We start from the raw sequence: 19,318 nt of genomic DNA on the forward strand, positions 1-19,318 counted from the left end.
GTGCTTCGCCAGACAAATTTCCCTATGGGCTTGCTTCACAAGATGAAAGCCCATAGGGAAATCTCCGGGGACAGCGGGGAAGCGCAGCGCGTCTTCCCCACTGTCCCTGGACCTCTTCTAAAGGCTGGCAGTAGGGCGGAGAGACCTCCTTCCCCCGCCAGCCTTCGGAAGGCTGCTCCTTCTCCTCTGTTCCCGGACCTGTTCTGAAGGCTTGCGGTGGGGAGAAAAGCCCTTCTCCGCACCGCCAGCCCGGCAAGCGGTTTCCATAGGAACGCATTAATTGATTTTCAATGCATTCCTATGGGAAACCGTGCTTCGCAAGACAAATAACTCGCAAGAAGAAAAAACTCGCGGAACGAATTAATTTCGTCTTGCGAGGTACCACTGTATCTCGTAAGCAACTGGGTATAATTAATGCTGCGAGAGACGCGGTGGCTTGGGCGCCCGCAGGCTCCGCATTGCCCAAATGGTCCACCCACTGCCTCCCCCCAGCTGTAGGGCGGCTGAGTGGAAGGAGGCAGGCAGACTCTGGAGGCCCCACGGTGTGCCCTGCTCCTGGGCGCACTGCCCCAGGCACCTGAGTGGCTTCCTCCCCCACTGCTTAGTCTGTGTGATTTATTGCTGGCTGGTTCCCTGACACAACATGTAGATATATACTCACTATTGCTCCATGAAATGTTTCTCATTGAATAGACTCAATACAGTTTGGTTTTCTAAAAGCTGTGTGTGCACCTTTTTGACCCAAACAAACTGCATGTCTACAGTAATAGGATACTGATTACTCTGGTTTTATTTTTAGGGACATACGGGTTATAAAGGCGAACCTGGAGAAGTAGGCAAAGATGGCGAGAAGGTAACACAAACACCCCTTTTTTCTTTAGCGTCAATTTTGTTCCCAGCGAAAGCTTCAAGGAAATTGGGCTGTCAATCAGCCAGAATAGATTGGAATCAACAGTGTTGTGAGGAGTAGGCTTAAGGGATGGGAGATGAATGAATTAAGAAAATAAATGCTGTTTTATATCAGGTTCCATGCCCAGCCTTGGATGTTTGGCATTGTTGCATTTTTCTATGTAGAGTGTTCAGTCAAGGGTCGGATCTACACAGCTATAAAAAAAGAAAAGCATTATGAAAAGAAACGCTATAAAAGCTCATAATGGAAATTATTGTTGACTTCAGATTTCTGCTCTATAGCGCCATCTGGTGTGACATTTTTATAACGCATTTACCGTATTTTTCGCACTATAGGACGCACCGGCCCATAGGACGCACCTAGATTTGGGGGGGGGGAATAAAGGGGAAAAAATTATTTTCCCCCACAGGCGCGGGGCTGGGGCGGGGGAAGCGCGGGCTTCCCCCAACGCCAGCTCCCAAAACAGGACCCAGAGCGATGCCGAAGCTGCGTGCAGCTTTGGCATCGCTCAGGGAGCTTGTGGGGCTGGGGGCGGGGAAAGCGGAGCTTCCGCCTCCCCCAGCCCCCAGAACGGGACTCAGAGCGATGCCGAAGCTGCACGCAGCTTCGGCATCGCTCTGGGTCCTGTTTTGGGGGCTGGCGTCGGGGGAAGCCCTCCGCCAGCCTTCTAACCAAGTCGGGGGACAGCGGGAAAGACGCGCTGCACCTCCCGCTGTCCCCCGAGTTTGCGGGGCTGGCGACGGGGCTCTCCAGGCTTCAGTGAAAGCCTGCATTCGCCCCATAGGACGCACACACATTTCCCCTTCATTTTTGGAGGGGAAAAAGTGCGTCCTATAGGGCGAAAAATATGGTATAATGTTATAATTGACGAGTGTAGCTGTGTCCAAGAAGAGGAGAGGGTAGAGAATGTAAGAATCCCGGGGCAGTTGAAATATTCATCCCTGAAATACACACTTCAACAACACTGGTCTAGTTCATGCCAAATTATAAAAACGATGAGTCAGTGTAGGCAGATTTTTGGAGGACAAGGCTGCCAGTGCTGTTATCCCCCTGTTCAGGTGTTAGAAGCCCAAAGCATGAGCTCTACTGAGTAACACTGTGTGGGCTGAGTAGGGATATGAGAGAAATTAAATCCAGTCTGCATTTGAAGGTTAACCTACTTAATTTGCACTTTCGTGAAACAGTAATATGTGCGCCGAAACATCGCCACCTTTTGACATTTGCACTTCGCCAAATTTTACAGTGTGGTTCTCCAGCCAATCAATGTGTCCAAATGATGCATGCAAATTTTGCATTTCTGTAAAGCGTGCGTGTAAATGCGTATATCAATGCAAGCAGCACATGAAAGTGTATTACATGTTCCAGAAACGTGTCTATTAGGCAAAATTGCGCACAAACCTGAAAACTGAAATGCTGATGAATTTTCATGAGGACTTTTAATAATAGTAATAATAATAATTTTTTAAAAAAATGCAAAGTGATTTGGAAATGTGGAGAATGGAAAATGAAAAACCGAAAGAAACTTAAATAGAAAGATCTGTCCGTCTCTAGTAAACTTTCTGGGGAGTGAGTATATTACAGGTCATTGGATGACTGGTTTTGTTCCTAAAATATACTCCTGTCCAGTAATGAGGCCACTGTTTGGGTTGCAAGATAATTTCTACAGCAATCCAGATGTTGGCAAGGGTTAAATCATGGGTAGGCAAACTAAGGCCCAGGGGCCGGATCCAGCCCAATCGCCTTCTTAATCCGGCCCGCGGATGGTCCAAGAATCAGCGTGTTTTTACATGAGTAGAATGTGTCCTTTTATTTAAAATACATCTCTGGGTTATTTGTGGGGCATAGGAATTTGTTCATTTTTTCCCCCTTCAAAATATAGTCCGGGCCCCCACAAGGTCTGAGGGACAGTGGACCGGCCCCCTGCTGAAAAAGTTTGCTGACCCCTGGGTTAGATGGAGGCTTGAATTGGTAGCCAATATGTATACAGCAATGCTATTTGGGACACATGATTCCACCATGTTAAGGTTAATGGGTTAGACTATTTCATGGAGGAGAGCTTTCAATGATGGCCATGATGGCAGTCATCCACCTTCACAGTCGAAGGGAGCGATGCTTGCAAATACCTGTTGCTGGAAGCCACGGGGGCGGGGAGGGTTGTAGGCCTTGTCAACACGCCTTGCGTCATTCATTTCTTGTTCTCTTCTTCCAGGGTTCACCAGGACCCCCAGGTCCTGCAGGACCTCCAGGAACTGTTGGCTTGCAGGTAAAATAGGCCACCATTTTCATTTATTTTTAAAATATTTTTTATTCGTTTTCAATTTAAAACCTTCCAATTAATGACAAATCAATTCCAATCATACCGAATCATTAAACCAAAAATAGTAAAAGGTAAAGGGATCCCTGACCATTAGGTCCAGTCGTGACCGACTCTGGGGTTGCGGTGCTCATCTCGCTCTATAGGCCGAGGGAGCCAGCGTTTGTCCGCAGACAGCTTCCGGGTCATGTGGCCAGCATGACTAAGCCGCTTCTGGCGAACCAGAGCAGCACACGGAAACGCCGTTTACCTTCCCGCTAGAGCGGTACCTATTTATCTACTTGCACTTTGACGTGCTTTTGAACTGCTAGGTTGGCAGGAACAGGGACCAAGCAATGGGAGCTCACCCCATCGCGGGGATTCGAACTGCTGACCTTCTGATCAGCAAGTCCTAGGCTCTGTGGTTTAACCAAAATACAACCAATTAAACATTCCAAATTTTTAAAAAATTCAAAAGGGGACTTCCCACGTTGTGGATATCGAGAGATGTCCTTCATTTGTTTTCTGCTTTTCTTCCTTGTTGTTTTCCACTTTCATAGTTCCGATCTTAACCGCCCTTATCTTCTCCATCAGCCACTGGTGTATGACTCACTATCTTACTTAACAAAGTCCATATATCTGTTATCCTGCAAGAGGCAAATTTTTTATTCCATGTTGTTTTCCATTAGTTGTTTTTAAGACACAGTCCTCTGGGTAGCTCCTCCTTTCACTCCACCATCTTTTTTTTATTCCAAATGCTCTGGGCATAGTTCTGCCCATAGTACTGCCCAGCTCACAAAAAAGAGCCCCCGACTCTGATCTCTGTCTTTTCCCACCAAACAATGCCTTGGCCTTCATGCCACTTCCAGAATTTCATTTAATCCTGAATTTTCTAAATAAATCAACAGATACTTTTCTTTCCTAGGGACCACGAGGGTTAAGAGGTCTGATTGGCCCCGTGGGGCCTGTTGGAGACAGGGTAAGTCCAGCTTCCTTTCCTCTTGACTCTTCTCAGTCCCTTGCACCAAAGATGGCTGTTCTCGAATCCAGCGCTTCTGTGTAACCTGTGAGTAAGAGTGGAAATTGATGTTGTTTGACATTGATTGACATTGGAGAGAAATTGAGTTGAGAAACAAGATTAAGGCTACATATTGAAATAGGAATGTCTTAGATAAAATGTAAAGAAATATACAATAATAAGAGTACATTCATTTGTAAAAGAAGGAATATACAACGAGATTGACAGGAAGTCTGTAGTGTTGGTACAAATATTATTTTGAAATGGCTGTATGTCTTTGTTTTTTTCTTTTTCTTTCTTTAGCTACATAAATTTGGTATATAAACTTTGTATAAAGGTACCCCTGCCCATACGGGCCAGTCTTGACAGACTCTGGGGTTGTGCGCCCATCTCACTTAAGAGGCCAGGGGCCAGCGCTGTCCGTAGACACTTCCGGGTCACGTGGCCAGCGTGACATCGCTGCTCTGGTGAGCCAGAGCCGCACACGGAAACGCCATTTACCTTCCCGCTAGAAAGCGGTCCCTATTTATCTACTTGCACCCGGAGGTGCTTTCGAACTGCTAGGTTGGCAGGCGCTGGGACCGAGCAACGGGAGCGCACCCCGCCGCGGGGATTTGAACCGCCGACCTTTCGATCGGCAAGCCCTAGGTGCTGAGGCTTTTACCCACAGCGCCACCCGCGTCCCCATATAAACTTTGTATACATGTTGGAAATTATAATATGCTCTGTAATGTAATATGATAATGTTTACATGTGTGACATAAGAACGTTAATTTAAAAAAAGCAAAAAAAAAGAGAGAGTGGAAATTGACCATGAGAAAGGTCCCCCTACTTCAGACCTTTCCGTGGCCTCAGATGCAACTAGGCCACCTTTGACAAGCAGCTGTCTCTCAGTCTTTGCAGAATACTGGCTTACCTTGCAGGAGGGGTGGGGAACCTCAAGATCATGAGGCAAAGGCAGCCCCCCAGGATGGTCTGTTTCGCCCTTGGCTCTCTCACCAGCCTGTGCCTCTCGCCATGCCCACCTCAAGAGTCGCCCTTGCCTGGAATTGGTTCATCCTTGATCGGGGATAACTGTCACTGAAAGTCTACTCAATATTGATCCAGAGTAGATTCCAATGTATAGTTAGCAGAGTAAAAACCTAAACAGGTTGCAGAGTTCCCCAAAAATAGACCAGAGGCAATTAATATTCCATCCAGCAGAGCTTTACTGCTACTGAAGGCAAATGAGCATCATGGTCACAAATCTAATACATTCAGGATTGGCACTGTCCATAAGAAATCCAGTTGCTGCAGACTTGATAAACTTAAAGGTACCCCTGACCATTAGGTCCAGTCGTGGCCGACTCGGGTTGCGGCACTCATCTCGCTTTATTGGCCAAGGGAGCCGGTGTACAGCTTCCGGGTCATGTGGCCAGCATGACTAAGCCACTTCTGGTGAACCAGAGCAGAGCATGGAAACGCCGTTTACCTTCCCGCCAGAGTGGTACCTATTTATCTACTTGCACTTTGACGTGCTTTTGAACTGCTAGGTTGGCAGGAGCAGGGACCGAGCAATGGGAGCTCACCCCGTCGCAGGGATTTGAACCGCCGATCTTCTGATCGGCAAGCCCTAGGCTCTGTGGTTTAGACCACAGCACCACCCACGTCCCTTAATAATAACCTTAGAACTTAATTTATAAGACTAAACCTTAACACTAAACATACTATGTACAGAACACCTCACTAGAACAAAAGAGAGACGGAAAGAAAAAGTGAGCGAAACCCAGGCTCCTTCTGGCCTCTACTATTATCTCTACCTTGCAGAAGAGATAACAGAACCAGTTTAAACCATCTGTACTCAGCTTCTTTGAAGGAATAACTCCAAAAATCACAAACTCTCTGCTTGTTTCTTTCACACAGAGAAGCTTCCAGAAGCTTCCAGAATCCTCTTGAATCAATTAGAATAGGAAAGACTGTACACATCAGATCAATACTTTCTACACTAAGAAATGCAAACTGGCAATGTGGGTGGGTGTTGGAAGCTGCTGCTGAAGGTCAGAGAATGAATGAAAAGTCCTGTGTGCTTTCTTGCCCCTTTTCACAGCAATTTGCTTATTAAGGATAAGTCTCTCTTCTAGGCAAAGGTCTGACCACGTTCATTTCTTGTTTTCAGGGAACAATCGGTTTCAGAGGACCTCCCGGCCTTCCGGGCCCCCCAGGAAAAGCGGTATGTGCCTCTTTTTATATTACTAGGTTTCTCCAGTGGGCATTTCCAGATGTATCAAGGCCTATTTCTCTTCATTTATTTACTATCAGCTGCGCACCTAGGGTTGCTCAGGAATTCTAAACAAAGAAACTTGTGCAGTTTGGAAACCAGTGGTTAAAATCAGTGCAGTTTTGAAAAGTTCAGCCCGCCACCATGATTCAAGATGGTGTCCCATTGCATCCAAACTGTTATGTACTGAGTTGAATAGGATCCAAAATGCAGCAGTCTGATTGGTCCTAGAACAATAGGATTCAGAATGCAGCAATCTGATTGGTCCACAGGAGGCACCCAATCCAGCTCCAGGTGGAAGTGAATCCGCAACCTGATTGGCCTACAGGAGAATCCCGGAATTAGCCAATCATGTGGGGCCCATTGTGTAAATAATGTATATAAAGCAGACCTTCTGGGGGAACTTCCATTCCTTCTCATCACTATGAGCTGAATAAAGAGCATGAAAGCTACTCTCGACTTTGAGTATATTTCACAAACGTAGATGAAAACCTGCTCCTTGATCTCAGGAACCATCGTGCAGAGTTTGGTTACAATATCTTAAAAGGTGCACAGAGGACAGACAAGCAACTTTCTGAAATACGGAGTAGATTTGAGTGTTTGGTGGTTGTTTTTTTACAGGACAATGCAGTGGCGTAGCGTGGGGGGTGCAGGGGGGGCCGGCCGCACCGGGCGCAACATCTGGGGGTTAGGATTAGGGGGCGCAAATCCATGGGTTAGGGGGCGCAAATCCACGGGTTAGGGGGCGCAAATTACTTGCCTTGCCCCGGGTGCTGACAACCCACGCTACGCCACTGGGACAATGCCCTCTCTAGGCTGCGTTGAGAACTTTGCAATTCTAGCGAGCAAACATCCAGAAAAGGGAAAACTTCAAGAAAAGGGGAATCAAAAGAAAAACTCAGCAGAGCAAGCAACAAATATTGCTGCTCTATTTGGGACACCCCTATTTTGGCTTAATAAATCAAGATATGAACATGATTTCTGCCCGCGCACATATGCCCCTTTGCTCTTCTCTGACTACAGTGCTGAAGTCTCTCAATTAGCCATCATTTCCAGGTTCCTGCAAACTCAGAAAATGTGGTTTCCAGTTTCAGAATAAGCCAAGAGCCTAAAAATACTTCAAAATGTGGTTTAGGGAACCTGGCTTCTTCCAAAGCTGGTAACCATAGTTTCCTGGTTTGGCTGAAATGTGAAACTATGTTTAATTGGAGAGATCTTGCTTTTTCTGCATATTATTAAGCCAATATATGGTCCCCTGAACATGACCTTCGACTTTGAGCAAGAATGGGTGGTGAACCTAAACAATACACTATTCAGACAGAAAGATAAATTCAACTTCATCATACAACTTGAATAAATTTAACTTTAGTGGTTCTTTATTTTTGCTAAATGAAATGAACGGGGGAGAAAAGTTTTGAAAACCACATCCACTAGTGGAACAGGAATGAATGAAAATATGACACTTTTTTATGGAAAATGATTTAATAGAGCATATGGGGAGGTAAAGGGGTAAAGGGGACCCCTGACCATTAGTTCCAGACGTGACCGACTTTGGGATTGCAGTGCTCATCTCGCTTTATTGGCCGAGGGAGCCGGTGTACAGCTTCCGGGTCATGTGGCCAGCATGACTAAGCCGCTTCTGGCGAACCAGAGCAGCGCATGGAAACGCCGTTTACCTTCCTGCCGGAGCAGTACCTATTTATCTACTTGCACTTTGACATGCTTTCGAACTGCTAGGTGCGCAGGAGCAGGGACCGAGCAACGGGAGCTCACCCCATCACGGGGATTCGAACTGCCGACCTTCTGATCAGCAAGTCCTAGGCTCTATGGTTTAACCAACAGCGCCACCCACTTCCCAGAGCATATGGGAGCTGGAGCCAAATCTCTCCATGGTTGGAATAGCAGAGCATCAATGGGACTTAAATTTAAGTGGGTCTACTCTTAAGCATGAAAATCGGGGTCCACTCCATAATATTCCTTTTTAAAAAATGCATGTAGCCAAAGAATGCTGCAGATAAATTGCATTTGGCACATAAAATAAATAAAAAAATGTGAGTATATATGTTTTAAACTAGCACAAGATTCAAAATGGGATCCTAAAAAGACATTTTCTATGATAAATTCTTTTAAGATACTTTTACATAAGTTTGGGTCACAGGGGCTTGTCACCAATTTGAGACTGGACAAGTAGAAATGAAACAAAAGGATGCAAAATCTTGAAAGACCAGGGAGCATAGATAATCCTGTCTCTCCTTGAATAGACACATATTTGCTTGCAGATGCGTCTTTCTCCCCAGACTTCATGTTTCCAGACCATATTGGTTGGCTTTCACACAACTTAATAGTAGTGCATACTCTGATTATCTCCCACTTGGACTACTGCAATGCGCTCTACGTGGGACTACCTTTGAAGGTGACCCGGAAACTAAAACTAATCCAGAATGCGGCAGCTAGACTGGTGACTGGGAGCGGCCGCCGAGACCAAATAAAACCGGTCTTGAAAGACCTACACTGGCTCCCAGTACGTTTCCAAGCACAATTTAGAGTGTTGGTGCTGACCTTTAAAGCCCTAACCAGCCTCGGTCCAGCATACCTGAAGGAGTGTCTCCACCCCCATCGTTCTGCGCGGACACTGAGGTCCAGCGCCGAGGGCCTTCTGGCGGTTTCCTCACTGCAAGAAGCCAAGTTACAGGGAACCAGGCAGAAGGCCTTCTCAGTAGTGGCGCCCTCCCTGTGGAACGCCCTCCCACCAGATGTCAAAGAGAACAACAACTACCAAACTTTTAGAAGACATCTGAAGGCAGCCCTGTTTAGGGAAGCTTTTAATGTTTGATGTATAGCAGTGTTTTAATATTTGTTTGGAAGCCACCCAAAGTGGCTGGGGAAGCCCAGCCAGATGGGCGGGGTATAAATAAATTATTATTATTATTATTGTTATTATTATTTTTATTATTTGAAAATGGCTCGGGCCATTGCAAAATAGAATGACAAAAGGCTTCTGCTTTTTCATTTCAGGGGCCTCGTGGAGATCGGGGTCCTCAGGGCTTTCGGGGACCCAAAGGCGATACTGTAAGTACATTTCTATTTTTTACTATACTTACTAATACCACCATCATCATTATCTATATTATTTCTATGTATGTGTTATTTTACTTAACGTTACGTTTTTGTGCCATTAAGAGTTTTGTTCCACTGCCTATATTTCAAAGGTGCTGGAGCGCAGAGAGAACTAGGGCGACAGGAAATGTGAAAACGTCAAAGGAACCATTACTAAGAGAAATGGCTGTTGTGTCTGACGGAGAATGACACAGCGTTTAAGGCTCCACTGCACTCTCTAAGTTTTGCTAGTGCTGTAAGGAAGACTTCTGAAGGAAGATTCCTTTCAGCATTCACCCCTCTCTTTGTTTTATTTATTTATTTTATCTTTCGTTTATTGAATTTATATACCGCCCTATCCCCGGAGGTCTCAGGGCGGTTCACAGAAAAGATCACAATATATAAAATCAAAATAAGAACAATAACCCAATAACATCCCTCCGCAAAATAGAGCCACATTTTAAAAGGGCATAGGATGTAAATCGGATCAACAACAAAGGCCTCGTTAAAGAGGAACGTTTTTGCCTGGCGCCTAAAGGTATATAACGAAGGCGCTATGCGAACTTCCCTGGGGAGAGCATTCCACAGACGGGGAGCCACTGCAGAGAAGGCCCCGTTCTTGTGTTGCCACTCTCTGGACCTCTCGAAGAGGAGGCACACAAAGAAGGGCCTCAGAAGATGATCTCAGGGTCCGGGTAGGTTCATATGTTTTGATGATACTTCATTGGCCACAAGTAATGCTTGTTAAGAGTTTTTTGCTCTTTGCTCCTAGGGCAGACCAGGACCCAAAGGAACTCCAGGAACTGCTGGACCCTTAGGAGAACCTGTAAGTCTTGCTGTCGTCGTTAACATGAAGCTATTTTTGATGCTAAGTTCGTAGCAAGGAAACGTGCGTGCCCTGTTTGGTAGAAAGATGGTGAACCTGAAGCTCAAGATATTTTATTGAACAGGATTTGCATGCCACTTAATCATCTAAACCTCGGTCTCAGTTACAGGAGACACTAAATGTGTCTCTCAGTATGGTGGCTGGCATGCTCCGTATCTCTTGAGTCCCTGTCTGCACTATGCATTTAAATCAGTGTCATACTGCTTTAAATAATAATAATAATAATAATAATAATAATAATAATAATAATAATAATAAATTTTATTTATATCCCGCCCTCCCCAGCCGAAGCCGGGCTCAGGGCGGCTAACAACAATAAAACAATACAAAAGTACAACACAAACAACACTCTAAAATAATTCATTATAAAATTAATTAAATTCAAGCCACTGGCCACCATTGGGCCAGAGCTCCGCGAAGATTGCCGAGGGAGGGAGTCAGGCTGTGCCCTGGCCAAAGGCCTGGCGGAACAGCTCTGTCTTGCAGGCCCTGCGGAAAGATGTCAAGTCCCGCAGGGCCCTAGTCTCTTGTGACAGAGTGTTCCACCAGGTCGGAGCCACAGTCGAAAAAGCCCTGGCTCTAGTTGAGGCTAGCCTAACTTCTGTGTGGCCTGGGACCTTCTAGATGTTTTTATTTGAAGACCGTAAGTTTCTCTGTGGGGCATACCAGGAGAGGCGGTCCCGTAGGTACGAGGGTCCTAGGCCGTATAGGGCTTTAAAGGTTAAAACCAGCACCTTAAACCTGATCCTGTACTCCACCGGGAGCCAGTGCAGTTGATATAGCACCGGATGAATGTGATCTCGCAGCGAAGACCCCGTAAGGAGTCTCGCCACAGCATTCTGCACCCGCTGGAGTTTCTGGGTCAGTCTTAAGGGCAGCCCCACGTAGAGCGAGTTACAATAATCCAGTCTGGAGGTGACCGTCGCGTGGATCACAGTGGCTAGGTCAGGGCGAGAGAGGTAAGGAGCCAACTGCTTAGCTTGGCGGAGATGGAAAAATGGCGCCTTTGTTATAGCTGCAATCTGCGCCTCCATGGAAAGGGAGGTGTCGAAGATGACACCCAAAATCTTAACAGACGGTGCTGGCACTAACTGCGCCCCCGCAAGAGATGGGAGTTGCCCCCCCCAATCCCATATCGCCCCGTCCCAGCCACAGGACCTCTGTCATTCCTCCCCTCCCCACCCCAATAATCCCAGGAACTGTAGTTTCTTAAGGGTGCTGAGAGTTGTTAGGTGACATACTATTCCCTTCACTGAACTACAATTCCCAGAGTTCAGACTGGCCCTTAAACCACTCTGAGAACTGTAGCTCTGTGAGGGTAAGTAGGGGGTCTGCGAATAACTCTCAACACCCTTCAGTTTCCAGGGTTCTTTGGGGGGTGCCTGTTGAAAAAGGAACGATACAGCTTTAAACACATAGTGCAGATGGAGCCTAACTCGCTGGTGTTATAAGAATGCTAAGGTCTTATATACCGTATTTTTCGCCCTATAGGATGCACTTTTTCCCCTCCAAAAATGAAGGGGAAATGTGTGTGTGTCCTATGGGACGAATGCAGGCTTTCGCTGAAGCCTGGAGAGCGAGAGGGGTCGGTGAGCACCAACCCTTCTAGCTCTCCAGGCTTCAGGAAGCTATCCGCAAGCCTTGGGAGCCCGGCGGGAGTTCCCGCCGGGCTCCTAAGGCTTGCGGACAGCAGCCTGCAGCCTGAAACCCGGGGAGCGCAGCGGAGCACACCCTGGGCTTCGGGCAGCTCTCCGCAAGCCTTGGGAGCCCAGTGCGACTTCCCACCGGACTCCCAAGGCTTACGGATAGCAGCCTGTTCTGGGGGGGAATACATTTTTTTTCTTTATTCCCCCCCCCCAAAAAAAAACTAGGTGCGCCCTATGGGCCAGTGCACCCTATAGAGCGGAAAATACTGTATATACCGGTATATATATGGAATAAATGTTCATAAATGTACAAGGCAAACACAGATGCATAAATATAGTGTCTGAAACAGTACAGGAGAGCAATCCTGAAGCCATTTTGACTCTCCCAAATTGACCTCAAATATTTATCTGCAAGGAGAAAGGAAATGGGGAAAGCTTTCCAATTGTCTTTGGACTGCAGGGGCTTTCACCTCCCTGTAAATGCAGCCTGGCAAGTATCTGTTAAGCTGAGCACACTATCAATATGCGCAAGAGATTCAGGAACTAAGTATTGACCATCTCCAAGGAATGGCCAGGCTACCCAGAAAAGGCAAGCAGATAAGGCATTATCAGGTATCCTGGCAGACAGGAGAGAAGCAACACGCTCAAATTTCTGCTGGGGACCACCTCTTTCTGAGATGTATGTATGATTTTTTTGGGGGGTGGTCTTGCGCTACAGGGTAGGCAATTTCAAAAGTCTATATAAGAGCTTGCACACCAATGTTCTGGGTTCCTCTCCTCCCTCCCTGTGTGTGGGGAATCATGTTGCAACAGTTTAATAAAGATTAGGCTTACTAGTTGATTTGCTTTTCAGTATTCTCTGGTCAGCCTCTGTTATTTTCTCCTACTGATAGAGAACCTACTTAAGGACTCTATATGGGTTCTTGGATACCCCATAAGGGGAAAAGGAGCAGTTTTTTCTTATAATACTGGTAATTTGTGCTGAGAGGGAAGAGCGCTGCACTTAAAGGCAGAACTAAACAATTAAGGGTCTTGGGTGGACAGGGGTATCTGTGATGTTTATTTAATTACACACACACACACACCCCACTTAATCATGGTGTCCTCCAATATTTCAGGGCATGCCTGGAAAAGATGGAAGAGATGGGACTCATGGACTCGATGGTGAGAAGGTTTGTAGTCCTGTTTATGAACCCTGTCAAAGTATGCACAAAGCACATAGTTTAACGTTTCCCCCTCCCCTCTTCCTGCAAATTCCTGTACGTTCTAATTGTTATTGATGCAACATACCTTTGATTTACGGTTGCCAATCTAAGCAATACACATTGCCATGCGTAAGTTCATATCTGTAACAATTGCAATGATTTTGGTATACACTTTGACGCAACATAGTCAGTTTATTCAGAAATGCTTATCTGAGCGTTTGTTGTTGTTTTCTTCTTGTTTTGTACATAATTCTTGCGCATCATACGCTCGAATGCAAACAAAGGTGTATCTCCGTGCAACCGTGTTAAACAGTTCAGAGGTGGAAATGAATAAAACTACGTCTGTCCGTCCCCCTGTCCCCCCCAAGAAAAAAGGCATAAATAAAATCTGTTGAAAAGCAGCATCCGAGGCATAAAGAACTGCTTTGCCGGATCAGGCCCAAAGACTACCAAGTCCAGCCTCCTTTTCTTACGGTGGCCAGTCAGACATCTGTGGAAAAACCCCATGTCATTCCTGCTGTGCTTCCTGGCCACTTCCTACCCCCTACTCCTTGAACTAGACTGCTGCCCCTGTTGCAGCCAGGACATTGCCTTGTTGCTGGTGTAGAAATATGATTCAGTAACATATAGATAGATAGATAGATAGATGATAGATAGATAGATAGATAGACAGACAGATAATTTATTACGGTCGGAGACCAGCTTATAAAACACACTTGGGGGTACAATCCCAGTAGGGAAACTAACATTTAAAACAATGTACAACAATAAATTTAAAATTTATAAATGCGATAAGCATATAGACACTTAAACTTTAAGATAAGCTACCGCAGAGAAGTGATCCAGAGTCACCCATGGAACCGAGTTTGGGGATTTTCTTAATGAACTAGTTTGGGTTGGGGGGTGGTCTGCACCTACAGATCTGTACACAGAATCTGGCGACCATCCGGGTTGTCTTATGATCTTTGCCTAACAGTAACATGTACAAAAATGCATTATGCAATTGCTTTGCCAAAATGTGTCTATTGAGGGGGAATTACATTTAAAGATGTGTATATTGGGAGAAACATGCTGATGAATTTTCGTGAGGACTCTTTTTTTAAAAAAAGCAAGCTGATAGGGAAATAGGGGGAACTGTACGTAAAGTTGGATAAATGAAAAACTCAGTATTTTACTAACTTGATTTGTATTTTTTGTAGTCACTATTTTACTATATTGTGGGGGGAAATTATTTAAAATCTGAAGGAAGGAAGGGGTGGGATATTTTTGAAGCTTAGAAAAGGGAAAATGAAAAACTGAGAAAAACAGAAATTAATAGATTCTCCTATATCTAACTCATGTTCACATAGCACAGCTGCCACCAGCCTTTAAAACCCCACTTATTTTCAAAGATTGCATTCAGTGGTTCTACTGCGTGGTGCCACTTTACTGTCATTAAGTAAATGCATTGATTCTCTTGGCTTGAAATGAACCCCGAACCCCAAAAGAAAAAGAAAGGGCAATATTCTACAGAAGTGTACAACGGGCTGAATTGCTGGACCCTCTTTTAAATTTCTCTGGCGACGTTAATGCTCCAGTAGGCTGAACACACCCACATTATTTTGCATTTTACAGGGTGATGCCGCTCGCTTTGGTGTTCCTGGAGAAAAGGGTCCAAATGGACTTCCTGTGAGTATTCTTCCTCAGAAAACATCTGGGTGGGGGGAACAATTTATATATTTATTACATTCATCCAAGGAGTTTGAGGTGTTGTATATGTATGTCCAACCACATCAACAGCTTGGGTAGGGCTGCGACCATTTCCTGTTTTCTAGAATACTCAGTGGTGAATTTAATTCTCTGTTGCTTCCATGTTTTCTGACCTTGATGATGCTCTCCGCTTCAGGGACTACCTGGAAGACCTGGAACTAAAGGAGAAAAGGGTCAACCAGTAAGTTAAGGCTTTTATTTAATGTCCTTGGAAGTGTCTCAGTTGCTTTAAGCCGGGGTGTTTACTCTGTCATGGATACTCTTTGCCACCAAAGGTTGTCCTGGGTCGCCACCTGTTGACAAGACCACCACAGCATCTCCTCAGCTTTGCTCACCTGTATTTGACAGCTAGCCTGGGGGTCTGTCCCCCATCTGACCGGGTGGCCAACTTTTGCAAATGGAAACGCAGAATTAATGGAACGCCCTGGTCACTTTTCATTCTCTGTCCTCCGGTAGGGCGTTCCGGGAGAGATGGGAGGAACCGGTCCTTCAGGAGAGCCAGGTATACCTGTACGTATCTCATCCACGCATGCTCCATGCTTGTCGATAACACTCATCCTTCCAGGTTTCTCTGCGTCACTATTGATGACGAGCTCAGAGCCATCTTCATTCCCTCTGCTTCTGACGTACAGATTGCAGGTGCCGTCCAAAATGGCTCTGCCCACAATGAGAAAGAGAAAGAGAGAGTGAGTGAGAGCGCTATCAGTTCTCCTGAGGCTTGCTGAGTGCAACAAAATCTCTAGGGGAAAGACCGAAAGGGGGGAAAGGAACCAGCAAACTCAGCAATGGCTGTGTTCAATGAAAGGTTGACTCACGGTTTCTGGGGTGGTGGACAGGAGGTAAGACAGAAAACCATGTGTGGACAGGAGAATTAGGAGTGGAATAGAGAATTCTGGTTTCCTTGGAACACCCTGAGCAGGACACACGCCACACTGCAAAATTTTGCAACCATTTGAGCTCAGAACCCTTGTAGATCTATTGCAAACCTCCCTGAGATCCACCAGCAGATAGATCTCCATGTTCTGCCCACCCTGATGCAGAACAATGGGCTTTGAATAGTGGAACTGGATTGTTTGCAAATGCACCACATATGACCTTCTTTTATTTTTCTCAGGGAGATCGTGGGATCCCTGGGGAGAGAGGCGACCCTGGTCCAAGGGGATCTTCTGTAAGTAACCAGTAATCCCGTTTAAAAGCATTATTGCTCATCTTAGTCACATGCTAAACTTCCTTCGAGGTGGAGTCCATCTCCTTTCGTCCCAGAATACACCTGTCCTGTTCTCTCTGTGACTGCGATTCCTACCCAGTGCTTACCAAAATTAAGTTAAGAGTAGAAAGGATAATGGATGAACTTTTCAACATCTGCCTGTCAATTGCCTTCCTCTTAAAATATCACGGCATTAAGAAGCCACTTTAATTTGGAGTCTTCAGCTCAAGGTAAATATTTGTTTTCATTTTGCATCTAATGAGCTCTAGCAATTGACTCGCAGCAGGCAGTATGTTTGTGTGTTTTAAATCTCTCTCTTCTCTTTTATTTGATCAAAAACGCACACATAGGGCATCTTAGCTGATTTCTTGCGGGTGCCTTGGGCCAGTCATCAAGCAGGAGAATAAGGCATTTCCAAGGGGAAGGAAATAAGCTGGAAAACCATACTCCTTACTCATAATTATAAAGCAAAGGAATAAAAGGCTAACTGGAGAACTGCGAGAAAATAACAGGAAAACTGTATGTGGTGATGGTTGCATGAGAAACACATTCTACCCTAAGGGCTCTTGCAGACAACCTGTTTATTGAGGACTCACCCTGATTTGCTTGCAAGGCAAATTGAACAATGTTGGCTCTTTACTGAGCATTTATTCCAACTTGTAGATGCTGCCACATTGTCATCCACAAGGCATTTTTTTCATCACTTTCCTTATTGCAAGAATTCTGATCTTTGGGGGAAGCGACTTTCTTGTGCAAAAACTCCCAACTGACTACAGTTACACAACCTGCGTTGTTGGTATGTGATGGAATCACATCTGAAAATAGTGCGCTCAGATTGTTTCCTACCCAGGGCAGAGAGGATGCTCAAATTTCATGTATTGTTCTTCCATGGTGCTCTTCAAACTCTTCCAAAGTTGCCTCCGGCCTGACAGCATTCTGCAGCAGGGAATTCAAACACATCGGTTTAGGTTTGCACAATGGATTGAAGCATTCTTTCACCCTGGTGCAACAAATCCACTTTTTTAAAAAAGAAAGATGGCAAACTTTTTGTGGATAGGAAATACAGTGGTACCTCGGGTTACATACGCTTCAGGTTACATACACTTCAGGTTACAGACTCTGCTAACCCAGAAATAGTGCTTCAGGTTAAGAACTTTGCTTCAGGATAAAAACAGAAATCGTGCTCTGGCGGCACGGCGGCAGCAGGAGGCCCCATTAGCTAAAGTGGTGCTTCAGGTTAAGAACAGTTTCAGGTTAAGAACATACCTCTGGAACGAATTAAGTACTTAACCCGAGGTACCACTGTACACTGAAAAGGTGTAAGAGGCTGTGAATGGTGTGAATGGCTGATAGGTGTGAATGGCTGATAGGAAAGTTTGTAACCACCAAGCAAGTAAGTCAAGATAAATTCAGGATGGTGGCTTTGTCGTTGTGTGAACTCTGCAGAAACAAATCAGAACATTTCTTTTTTAAATATTAAATTTGCTGATTATGTTTTATTGCTTTTCAAAAAAATTAACGAATTTACATCAAATTAATTTAAATTTAATACATATTTAAAAGTTGATCTCCCACCTTTTCTTACACTTGTGTCCTTCTCCCTCTCTCGCTGCATTATAAAACATATTTTTATCTACTTGCCAATTTATTACTTAAGATCATTTTCCATCGGCTGTGCATATTTCAATCCCTGTCCTTCCTTTTATTGACTATATTTCCCATAGAAAACCAAATTACTCTTCACTTTGCCATACCATAGAAATAATCCATATTAAAAACTTTCCTTTCCTTTCACCTTACTAGCGCAAAGTTCTGATCATTGTTGGTACAAATTTCATTGATTTTCTTCTTCCAAAGTTTTAGTCTATTTAAAAAACCCTTTGGGTGTACTCTTTTTCCATTGTCGCCATAAATAAATTTGTAAACTGCCCTTGATCTGCAGATCTTAGAGCCAGTGTGGTGTGGTGGTTAAGAGCGGTAGACTCGTAATCTGGTGAACCAGGTTCGCTTCCCTGCTCCTCCACCTGCAGCTGCTGGGTGACCTTGGGCCAGTCACACTTCTCTGAAGTCTCTCAGCCCCACTCACCTCACAGAGTGTTTGTTGTGGGGGAGGAAAGGAAAGGAGATTGTTAGCAGCTTTGAGACTCCTTCGGGTAGTGATAAAGCGAGATATCAAATCCAAACTCCTCTTCTACTCTTCTTCTTCTTCTGTTCACGACATAAATGCTCCATAATAATCTGACCTCCATGTAAGCTCTGTGTGAGCAAATCAGAATGATTGTTCGATAAACAAGTTGTCTGGAGGATTCCCAAGGGAGAACACTGTTGTAGGGAAGACCATGACCATGTGATGACTGGGACTGCTCATTCTGCCCAGAGCAACTTCAAGGCCTGTCATTTTCTACCTTCCGAGGGTATTTTATCTTCAAGCTGAGTGGGAGAGCCCTCTTTGGAGATTTCTGCTCGCCCCAAGCATGCTGCCACAAATACCCATAGCTGTCAACTTACAGATTTGAAAATAAGGGACCAGCAGCCTCGAAAATAAGGGATCAGCAGCCAAAATAAGGGATTTTGCTTAGCTTATGCATAAATCCGGCACTGATGGAGCTTGAAAGGGATGCAGAGGGAAAATCACTACATTAAGATGCTGCACTGGTTGGAGGGTATGCTAAGCAGCACGTCGGGGCTGCCGTCGTCCTGGTGCGAGGAGTTACATCGGACCTTCACCACCCGAGAGAGAGGGAAGGAGGGAGAGAGACTCTCACCCACGCCACCTGCAAGCCCAGCATGAGGTGGTTGCGGAGCCGCGGCAGCCGCTGAAGCACCACCCTTCTGCGTCCCTCCCCATCCCCTCCTCTTCCTCCTCCCTCAGGCTGCCTCCTCAGCCGCCGCTGCCACGGCGGAAGTCTCACAAGAGAGGGGCCGCCTGCCCACCCGCCGCCACCTGTCTCCTCATGATGCGCCCCTGAGAGGGAAAAAGGAGAGACGGAGATGCGGCAGCTCGTGTGCGCTCTCTCACACGCGCGGTGGAGGACCCCGAGCCGCTGCTTC

General features: G+C 45.6%; 1 protein-coding gene across 1 annotated transcript in view; it reads left to right on the forward strand.

Annotated features, from left to right (window-relative positions):
* Positions 1–19,318, forward strand: part of COL9A3 (collagen type IX alpha 3 chain) — a 68,568-nt gene that overhangs the window by 36,692 nt on the left and 12,558 nt on the right. Inside the window, exons 12-22 of the mRNA XM_053394469.1 lie at positions 800–853; positions 3,120–3,173; positions 4,129–4,182; positions 6,377–6,430; positions 9,494–9,547; positions 10,347–10,400; positions 13,225–13,278; positions 14,926–14,979; positions 15,197–15,241; positions 15,517–15,570; positions 16,175–16,228. Coding sequence (XP_053250444.1) covers positions 800–853; positions 3,120–3,173; positions 4,129–4,182; positions 6,377–6,430; positions 9,494–9,547; positions 10,347–10,400; positions 13,225–13,278; positions 14,926–14,979; positions 15,197–15,241; positions 15,517–15,570; positions 16,175–16,228 — 585 coding nt within the window. The remainder of the gene's footprint in view (positions 1–799; positions 854–3,119; positions 3,174–4,128; positions 4,183–6,376; positions 6,431–9,493; positions 9,548–10,346; positions 10,401–13,224; positions 13,279–14,925; positions 14,980–15,196; positions 15,242–15,516; positions 15,571–16,174; positions 16,229–19,318) is intronic.

The sequence above is a fragment of the Podarcis raffonei genome, chromosome 6, assembly GCF_027172205.1.
Source record: "Podarcis raffonei isolate rPodRaf1 chromosome 6, rPodRaf1.pri, whole genome shotgun sequence".
In the NCBI taxonomy this organism is placed as follows: Eukaryota; Metazoa; Chordata; class Lepidosauria; order Squamata; family Lacertidae; genus Podarcis; species Podarcis raffonei.